A 10,276-nucleotide genomic window follows, 5' to 3' on the forward strand; every position below is an offset into this window, starting at 1 on the left:
AAAGTGTAATACTGTAGTTATTTTATTTATGGTTGTTATTGGTATATATTTTTCCGTTTTATGCTCAATGATGAATGCTTTTCGTTACAGTTATAATAACGATTGCTTGAATCCTACTGTATTTAGTTAAAAGGAAATCTTTATAGAGCAACATAATCTATATTCTGGAACGCTACCTAATAAATTGATTAATCATAAGTTATTAGATTTTTATTTCTCGTAAAAAACTCATAAAGCATATTTATTGGTTTTGTCACTCAGGTTCAAAATCGATAACGAGTAATATATGCTCGTACCTAAGCAATAAAGACAACTAAACAAAACGTTTAAAAGCGTATTGATTTTCTTATTCTGGTACATGATTGACAAGGGGATGGTAATAATTACCCGATATCCAAACAATAAAGACAACTAGATTCAAGATAATATAAGGTAAATACTTTAGGAATAGAGAGAGAAAGAGCGAAAAAGACGCTCTATCTCGAGCGAAATTTTTTTCACTTTCCATGGAAACTCAGGGAGTGAAACTGGAGGAGAAAAAGAGAGACGGGTTTAGTTCTTGGCTTGTATTCACAGCTGATACTGCAAGTTGGCTGGTTGAAGTTCTGTAGGAGGCATTAGATGGGGATTGTAGCAAGAGAAGATGGACGAGACGAGAAGGTGAATCCTCATTTTTATGTGAGACAAGGGAGAATGAATTAGGAAGATATCGTAGGATTTCAAGAGTGCAAAGGGGCGACAACAATAGATCTTATGCTATATGTATTCCTGGAGGTGATAGTAGCTATTATTGGGGGGTTCTTTGCAAGGAGATTAAGTTGTTACTGAAGGAATATAATTTGGTCAAGAGGCCTGTTCAAACAGTACCTGTCAGATCAGATTTTTCTCAATCCTTAGGTGGGAAAACAAATCAATTTCAGACTCATGAAGGATTCATTAAAGTTGAGGGATTTGTAAGATGGCAAAGAGTTGCCAGAGAAGTAAGGATCCAGATGCAATGAGACTCTTTTATTGACTTTGAGATAATTGATGAGCAAAATGCGAAGATTTTCTTGGAGAAGGAATGCTGGTTAGACTTGTGGAAGCCTCAAAAATTATTAGTGGACAATATTATTGTTTACATCACTCAAAACTGCAGGAGGGAGGAACCAGAGAAGGTGACAGTGAAGGATCCAGTGGTTGCACAACAGAGGGATAACATAATTCCTATACAGGCCATGGTGAAATATGGGAAGTGGTTAAAGATAAGGGGAATTCCAAGCAGATTCTGGAGTTCGAAACTCTTTCAGTCCATTGGTGAGTCTTTAGGGGGACTTATTGATATTGCGACAAGCACATTGAGATCGCACAACCAAAGCTATTTCAAAATCCGCGTTAAAGGTGATTTTTCATCAATACCAGCGATTCTCATGGTGGATGACGAAGACCAGAGATGGGTGGTCCCATTGAATGGGATTACAAGTTTGATCCGAAAAATAAGGCACCGATGGAGGAGTATATCCGTGTAGTCAATGAGTTTGATAACAAATATTCAAATTCAAAACTAATAGCTCCAGCTTTGAAGGAAAAACCGGTGACTGATTCAGGATCGAACTCAGGTTAGTCAGAAACTGCGAGTCGAGGTACGAATCTTTTTGGTTTGGGGACTAAGTTATCTAACCTTGTACATGATTCGACTATGCATGTTAACTCATCTTGTAGACAAGAGAGCCAAGAAGGTGGTTCTGCTTGGTCTAACCACATGTCTGTTGCTGCTGGTGAATGCAGTAAGGATGTTGTGCAGGTGGTTGATAAAACTACATTTATGAACAATGGGGGTATGGTTTATGGTTCACACGGTACAGATATCACCACTACTGTCAATAGATTTCATATTCTAACTGATGGAGGATGTGAAGGTGATGTTCCCTCGTCAGATAGATTGGAATTGATTGATAGTTTGTTGGCAGATGAATCTACTGGGGTGCAATGTAAGAATGGATGTGGTGTTGGGTTTCCCATCTTGCAGACCACACAGATAGACTCTGCTAACTGCAACATATTATCTCAGGGAAGTGATAGATGTGTTGGTGAAGTTCTCATCGTTTCTAGAGATAATGCTTTGGATTTGGGATTGAATGCAAACTGCAGATTTTCTTCCACGGGTTCTCCTTACGATCTGCAGTTGGTGTTGCATCATAGATGCTTACAGACGGGAGAAAAAGGACAACATGCTTCTCAAAATTTTGTACCGAAAATCATTCCAGTTGAACCGGTACAATTTTTTAAGGTGATGGAGGACAAAATTGTGATTCAACTTGGAGAAATTCAAGGCACAAATATAGACTCGAATGAAATTATATTTTCAATATCAAAAATGGTTTTTGAGTTATGCTCCAGATTGGGAGGTTTAACTTCAAACGATGAGAAGCAAGCTAAGGAAGTTATTGAGGAAATTCTCTTCAAATACAGAGACAAATACAAAGCTCTTGCTAACGGAAGGAAGGTACAAGACAGCTGTGAGTCTCAAACTTCTAATTCTTCAGAAGATACAGAAGTGGAGTTGGAGGAAGTTAATTCAGGGGAGAATTTGGATGATGATGGGAACTAAAATTGTGTCCTGGAACTTAAGGGGTTTGAATGCATATGAAAAGCAAATAGATGTTTAGGATTTGATTGCGGCTCATAGGTGTTTAATTTGTGCTATCCAAGAAACTAAGATGCATGCTCCCTGTTTTTGGTTTGTCAGGCAATTATGATTTGATACAGACTTTGAAATGGAGTGCATTCCTTCACAGGGTACTGCCGGATACAGTGGTTGTCTCATAACAATTTGGGATATCACTAGATTGGAGCTGTTGGATAAGAGACTGGGAATTAATTCAATCTCATGTCTCTTTAGATTCATAGGCACGGGTTTCAAGTTTATACTAACGAATGCGTACTCGCCTTGTGATTTTAACAGGACAGAACTATTCTGGAATGACTTGAAGGAGATTAGGAATTGGTCTAATGAAGCTTGGTGTTTTGTTGGTGATGTTAACTCAGTTAGAAGTGATGCTGAAAGGAATAAACCTGGTGGTGATTTAAGAAATATGAGTTTTCTAAATAATTTTATTGCGGAGCAGGAGCTGATCGACTTACCTTTGCATGGGAGTTCTTACACCTGGAGTAACAAGCATGAAGATCCTCTTTTATGCAGACTAGATAGAGTTTTGATTTGTACGTCTTTTGATTCGTAGTTTAATAATGCAACACAAACGGCGTTGGTAAGAACTATTTCTGACCATAATGCTTTTCTTTTGGACTTGAATTTTTGTGCTAGAAACAAGTCGAGCTTTAAGATCGAAAATCATTGGTTGGAACACCCAGACTTTGTTAAGTTGGTGGAAGTTTGGTGGAATTCTTTGGAGTTTGCAGGAACACCGAGTTTTGTTCTTTTTAGGAAGCCTCAAAACTTGAAATACTTCATTAAGAACTGGAGCAAGATCACTTTTGGTTGTGTAAGAAAGAAGGAAGATGAGTTAACAGGGAAAATAAAAATTCTGAATGATGCGGAGGAGAATGTTGCGTTATCTTCTGTTCAAAGGGAGGAAAAAGGAATTTATTAAAAACTCTTAATGATGTCAAGATCACTAGGGCAAGAATAGCTTACCAGCGAGCAAAGGTAAAAGGCTTCAAAGATGGGGATAAAAACACTCAGTTTCCATACTATTGCTAATGGTAAGAGGATTTCGTTAAGGATAAACATATCCTTGATGGCATTTTGATTGCCAATGAGTGCATTGACAGCAGATTACGTCAGAAAAAACCGGGTATTATGTGCAAAATAGATATGCAGAAGGCGTTTGACAATGTAAGTTGGCCTGCACTATTTGCTATTTTAAGAAAAAACGGCTTTGGAGATAAATGGATTCAGTGGATGAGGTGGTGTGTGACTACATCCCTGTTTTCGATTTTGGTGAATGGAGAAGCGACTAATCTGATAAAACCTACAAAAGGCATTCGGTAGGGTGACCCTTTGTCACCGTTTCTCTTTATTATGGTGGTTGAAGTGCTTTCTGTTTTGTTAAATGATGTTGTTTCAAACAATAGGATTAGTGGTTTTCAAGTGGTGGATGGAGGAACAAGAGTTTCTCACTTACAGTTCACTGATGACACTGTTATATTTTTGGATGCTTCAGAAATTGAGGTAAGAAGACTGCTCATTGTTCTTCTATTGTTTGAAGTGCTAACGGGTTTAAAGTTAAATCTAGAGAAAAGCTCTATGATCAGTATTGGGGCAGATTTGGCGCAAGAGTTGGGTTGCAAGGTGAAGTTTCTTCCGGTGATTTATGTGGGAATGCTTATTGGAGTTGGTAGAAGAAACACTCTTATCTGGGAGGTTATTATTCAACGTATGCAAAAGAAGTTAGCTTTGTGGAAACGAAAGTTCTTGAATAAAGCTGGCAGGATAGTTTAAATAAAAAGCTCACTTGAAAGTCTAGCAGTGTACTTTATGTCTCTTCATGTTATGCCAGCTTCGATTGAGAAAAGTTTAAACACTATTATGAGGAAGTTTTTATGGGGAGAAGATGATGGCAGGAGGAAGATGAGCTGGATGTCGTGGGAAGGAGTATCCAAACATAAGAAGAAAGGGGGTTTGGGAGTTAGACGTTTAAGATTTGTTAACAAAGCTTTACTAGAAAGATGGCATGCGAGATACTGTAACGAGAAAACAGCTTTATGGAGGCGTATTGTCTGTGAGAAAACTAAGGCTGAAGAAGGGTGTTTATTGCCTTCTCAAGTTAATGAATCAATCGGTAAGATCTTGTGGTTTGGCATCTTAAAGAAGAAGGATGATTTCTACGATGCTATAGTTGCTAAGATGAAGAGTGGAACTGCTATTCGCTTCTGGCAGGATAGGTGGATCATTAATAAAACTTTTAAAGACAAATATCCACGTCTCTAAAGACTTAGCAAACAGAAAATGGATACGGTGGCTAGGGTTTATGATGGATCCTGGAATCTTCTTTTTACTCGTGAGCTTAATCCTGCGGAAAGGATTGATCTGTTGGAACTGAAATTTGATATAAGGGACGTAATTCTGATTCAAGGAGAGAACGATTCTTTGGAAGGTGATTGCGCAGTTAAATACTTCTACAGCAAGCTAACTGATGCGGATCCGGATTGGTTTGGCTATAATATTGCTTCCAGTAAGTACGCTCCTCCTAAAGTCTTAATTTTATTTTGGGCTTCTCTGCATAAGTCTATTCCAACATGGAGTATGCTGCGACGTGTGGTGATTCAGTCGAACCTGTGCCTATTGTGTAATGAGGAAGTGGAAACTTTGGAGCACTTATTCATGTGTTTGTAGTTGGGATGCTTCGCTGTGGAGTTTCTTTATAAATGCAGTAAGGGTGGGATGGGTAATGCCGAGGGACTTTCAGGAGCTAATGCAGAGCTGGAAAATTTGGAATTGCTCAGCTAGGATTAAACTAGTTTGGCACTTAATGCCATTTGCAATCTGCTGGGAGCTTTGGAATGAACGTAATAGAAGAATTCATGGGGGAAGGCCAAAATCCAAGTATGAATTGGAGTTCGCTGTTATGGTGGACATCTCGCTTTGGAGTGCTTCTACGGATATTTTCAAGAACATATCAGTTAACCAACTTCTGAATCATTGGGAGGATGTAATGCTTATGTAGAAAGATTTTTGTGATTTTGCTTTTGGCTCCTCTGGTGCTCTGCGCCTTGTACATAGCTTGTAATTATCTTTTTTTTTTAATATATCCTTCCTTTTCAAAAAAATAAAATAAACACAACTAATTAAATTAAAATAAAATTAAAATTATTAATTTGATTTTATTTAAAAAAATAATTTACCCGATTTATTATATGACAAATAATTTAATGGATAAATGTATTTTGTTCTATAAAAAGATTGTTATAAACCTAAAGTTTAATGACTAAGATGTCCTTTGTGTCTAAGATTAGGTTTACATACTTTGGGCACGAAGTCCTCTATCTATATAAATAGAGACTTAAAACTTTGTATTCTATACACATCTAATAAGAACTTCTTTCTTCTCCCTCTATTTTGTGTCTCTTCTCTTCTTTTTCTATATTACAAGACGTTATCACGCACGTTTGCTCTAGCCGCATAAGATTAGAGGACTAATCGCGCATCTGAGACCTCTTTCCTTTTTTTGTTTGATTTTTTGTTGTTTATTACTGAAATCTTCAATTATTTATTAATTATTTTGACTTTGGCTGCTCTACAGGAAAAACCCTAGGTTCAAACCTATTCATCTTGACTGGATGAAAAGCATGTTGCATATTCTAAGATTTTTACAAAGATGCTCACGTCTGTATGTGAGCGAAAGTGACCATCAATGCTCCTTGGAGATATTTGGACAGTGGAGGCATGAATGCATGTTTTGACGGCCAAGACACAATACGAGTTTGACTCCTTTGTCGTTCAATTATTATTTTTTATTTCGTATTACGTGATTGGGATTTTTTTATTTTTTTGAACAATCAACTTTGCCAAATTAGTTGATTTTCCTTTCTTCTCTTATCTTTTTGTAGAGAGAAAAAAAAATCATCAAAAGATGATTTATAGTTTCTATTTCCCTATCGAAACTATGATCACCATAAATTGGTGCTATCGCAATTTAATTATTTTTATGGTAATTAATCACGTGCATGGTTGAAAAAGCTACGGCCAATTGATTTTGGTATCTTTGTCTTTTATACAAAGATCATGTGATTTACATATGGTTTCTACTTCTTTTACAAGAAACCATCCGTCAACCTTGAAGTAGGTTTCCTATGCGATGACTAAAACGACAATATTTTTATTTTATCGATACAAGTTTAATGAATCGTAGAGACCAATTTCTATTAATTTTCTCCCTCGTTTTTATAAGATGAGAGAAAATAAATTGGCATATTCTCTAAACCAATAATGGATTTTTTTTTCTTCCAAAATCGACAACGACAATGATATCTTCATTTTTTTTTACAGAAGAATCATATATGCTAATTGAATTTGGTTTCTATACAGATCCTAGAAGGATGAGATGTCGTTATCATGTTATTCACAATTGCAAACACCAACAAAACAGGAGATTGCTGCATTCCTGACGGATATTAAGCAATATTTATTTTTTCTTCCTAATACTAATCTCCCAAATTGGGACTGTTCAACTTGATGTTAAGATACGGCAAGACATAAAGATCAATGGGTGCGTACCCGGCTTGTTAGCCTATATATCATTAGTCCTTGTAGTGACTAAATTGATCTTAAAATTTAGTTTCTTTTGGAGAATAAGGTGTCCATAATCTCAATCCAAATCTTTATCTCGTTGTCCTTAGAGGTCACTGAATTATTCAGAGATTTGTTTGCATATGGTATATGATTTTGGTTGTAACCAATAAATTCAATGGTTGATGTTCAAATTTAGGACATTTTTTTATAATGGCTCTTGAAGTCAGTATTTATTGTCCAACCTGGTATTGTTAACATCCAGAAATTATTATAAGTATATGTCCTCGGATTAATCGGATAATACTTTACGAAATTTGTTTTCATTTATATGAGATGATAATATTTCCGCCATAATAAGGGGGAGAATATACACTACAAAACGTTGGTATTAATTAACTTCAAAGTTATATTAGTTTATCTCCCATCTTGATCAAATCGAAAAGGCTGTCATTTACTAGGCGTAAAAATATTTCATCTAGCTTTATTTTATTTTTTTTAAGCTTATGCCGTTTGGAAAGGAAAACTCAATCACATCTAGCAAGCATGTAGCATTTTTGTATAGGCTACAGATTCTATCATAATAATACGATTCACATTCTAAAAATTCATATCTCTTTATTTGAATAGTAGGAGATTATCACGCCCGTGGGCGTTGATACCAGTAAATTTTGAATTTTTCAAAGTATGCATACACTGGAAATTGTGTGAGATCGTGATAAGCTAATATGATTTTCGAATATTCATTTAGGGTAGCTACTAAAATTAATGAAGGTGGTTGTGTACCCCTCTGCAGAGGAATATCGACTGTGTCATTGTTGGCATGTAATCCAAATCAAATTGGATTATTTATAATTTCTCAATTGATGCAATATAAGGATCCTAGCTAGACTTGCACCTTAAAATTTCCAAGCCTGAAAATTACATGCTGGTGTTAGTCATATTGTGTATTAAGAGAAATAAATCGTTTTTAAGAGCGATTTGGGGTTATATGTTCGAACCCTAGGATTGGTTCATCAACATTTTTTTCTTCTTATATAATGCATTTGCGTGGTAGTCTTGAAACACTGTTATTGCATTCACACACGAAATGTGCTCGGAGAACATATTCAATTTGTAATCCTTATGAGATTCAAATTATAGGCAGCCACCTGACTCGACTGTATCAGGTTCAACAATCCTTTATGTGTTTTCTGTTAGAATTTGGTACAAAACCAAAAATCCGGATTAATTAGTTGATGGTATCAACTTTATGGGTCCCTTGAGGAGTCCTTAAAAACACAAAAAATCCACGCTTTAGCAGCATAAATTCTATTTTTTTTTCTTTTATTTCTTAAATCTGCAGTTAGAATTATGCTTAGCTTAAACTCTTCTTTGAAATAGACTAGAGTTATTATTTTGATGCTTGTCTTCTGTAAAACTCATATAGTTGAGTTAGCATCCATAAAATCGTCAAAAGTTGTACTCTTTTTCCTTCGCTTCAGGTTTTTCCCATGTGATTTTCCTGACAAGGTTTTAACGAGGCAACATCTCGCCGGCGATGAATTTTTATTCAAAATATTGATATTGTGCTCTTTTTCCTTCGTCCAAACTTTTCCCATCGGGTTTTACTGGTAAGGTTTTAGTGAGGCAAATCAATTCAACATGGTGGTCATCCAAGAGGGAGTTGTATCAATTGTGATTATTTGGTGGATTCCCACCGTTGAATAGGTCATTTTGTTAGACCAAATCAACATAACAATCTCCTAGAAATTTGGATGTTCATATAAACCACATAAGGTATGCACACAAATACCGTTTTGTTCATTTACATTAATGTATCTACATCTTGGCTCTTTTGTCGAAGAAACTCCATCAACGACTTCATCAAATCATCACGAGAAGTTAGCATTAAACCATCACACAAATTCTCAATGTTGAAGAAGAACATAGAATCTGCAAAAGTATTAACCGAAGGCAATACTGCTTGTGCAACATAAAAGAAGACTTCATCAACCAATAGACATCTTCATGGAAGCACAAATGATTTTTTACATTCAAGAAAATTGTTCAGCGAAATTGGGATGTCTCGACTCAAAGATTTGCAAGCCAAGAAATTAACTGAAGTACTCATCAGGGGGAGCGTCATTATCAAAGGTGCATTTACTGGACTTATCGCGTTGTACTCTTTTTCCTTTGTCAAGGTTTTGTCCCACTGGGTTTTCCTTGTAAAGGTTTTAACGAGGCAACATTTGTGTGTCCAACACTGTTTTCAAGTCTTTACGTACTTATGTAATTTCAGGTTTTTCTCTTTTGAGTTTTCCTGGTATATTTGTAATGACTTAGCCACAGTGGTCATCAGGGGGAGTGTTATAAACCTAAAGTTTAATTACTAAGATGCCCTTTGTGTCTAAGATTAGGGTTACATACCTTGGGCACCAAGTCCTCTATCTATATAAATAGAGACTTAAAACTTTGTATTCTATACACATCTAATGAGAATTTCTTTCTTCTCCCTCTATTTTGTGTCTTCTTCTCCTCTTTCTCTATATTACAAGAAAGATTAACATTTTGGATATATTAATGTAATGTAATTCTTATTTCTCATACAAGACTCCATGAAAAAGAAAAATTATTTCTCCCCGCAACTCACAAAAACAAAAAGACGAAGTGGAAAGACCACAACCTTTTCCCACCGAATAAAAAACATAATCCATACTATAGTTTAACAAGATCACTACGACGAGTTACCAAACTCTACGCAAATTACTAAATTCAGTTTAACAAGGCTAATACGACTGGTTACCAAATTCTACACAAACTAATGAATAAATTCAATAACTAAAATGTAGTTTTTTCAAATAATATCACTCGTGTGTAATTTGATAACCTCTTATTAGCATGATGATAGCGAGTGGCAACTTGGGTTAGGCTCCCTCTTGGATTTTAGATTGAAACTAACCACGTTACGACGAAACTAACTATGGTTACGTTTGCCGTCACATTAATTGTGGTCAAGTGGCGTCACATAACCTACCTGAGAGATAAGACATCAGAGAGAGAGAGAGA

General features: G+C 35.9%; 1 protein-coding gene across 1 annotated transcript; it reads left to right on the forward strand.

The window, feature by feature from the left end:
* The first annotated feature begins 2,756 nt into the window (after positions 1-2,756).
* On the forward strand, positions 2,757-3,590 carry LOC113278945. The gene is made up of 2 exons (XM_026527664.1): positions 2,757-3,217; positions 3,305-3,590. The coding sequence occupies exons 1-2, from the start codon at positions 2,757-2,759 to the stop codon at positions 3,588-3,590; spliced, it is 747 nt and encodes a 248-aa protein (XP_026383449.1).
* Positions 3,591-10,276: the final 6,686 nt, after the last annotated feature.

Source organism: Papaver somniferum, chromosome 5 (assembly GCF_003573695.1).
Source record: "Papaver somniferum cultivar HN1 chromosome 5, ASM357369v1, whole genome shotgun sequence".
In the NCBI taxonomy this organism is placed as follows: Eukaryota; Viridiplantae; Streptophyta; class Magnoliopsida; order Ranunculales; family Papaveraceae; genus Papaver; species Papaver somniferum.

Bases quoted from the DNA above. Each gene is read 5' to 3' on its own strand.
- LOC113278945 (XM_026527664.1), top strand. From the start codon at position 2,757: ATGGAGTGCATTCCTTCACAGGGTACTGCCGGATACAGTGGTTGTCTC. The intron at 3,218-3,304 runs GTAGTTTAATAA...TTTTTGTGCTAG, and splicing joins ATTTGTACGTCTTTTGATTC to AAACAAGTCGAGCTTTAAGA.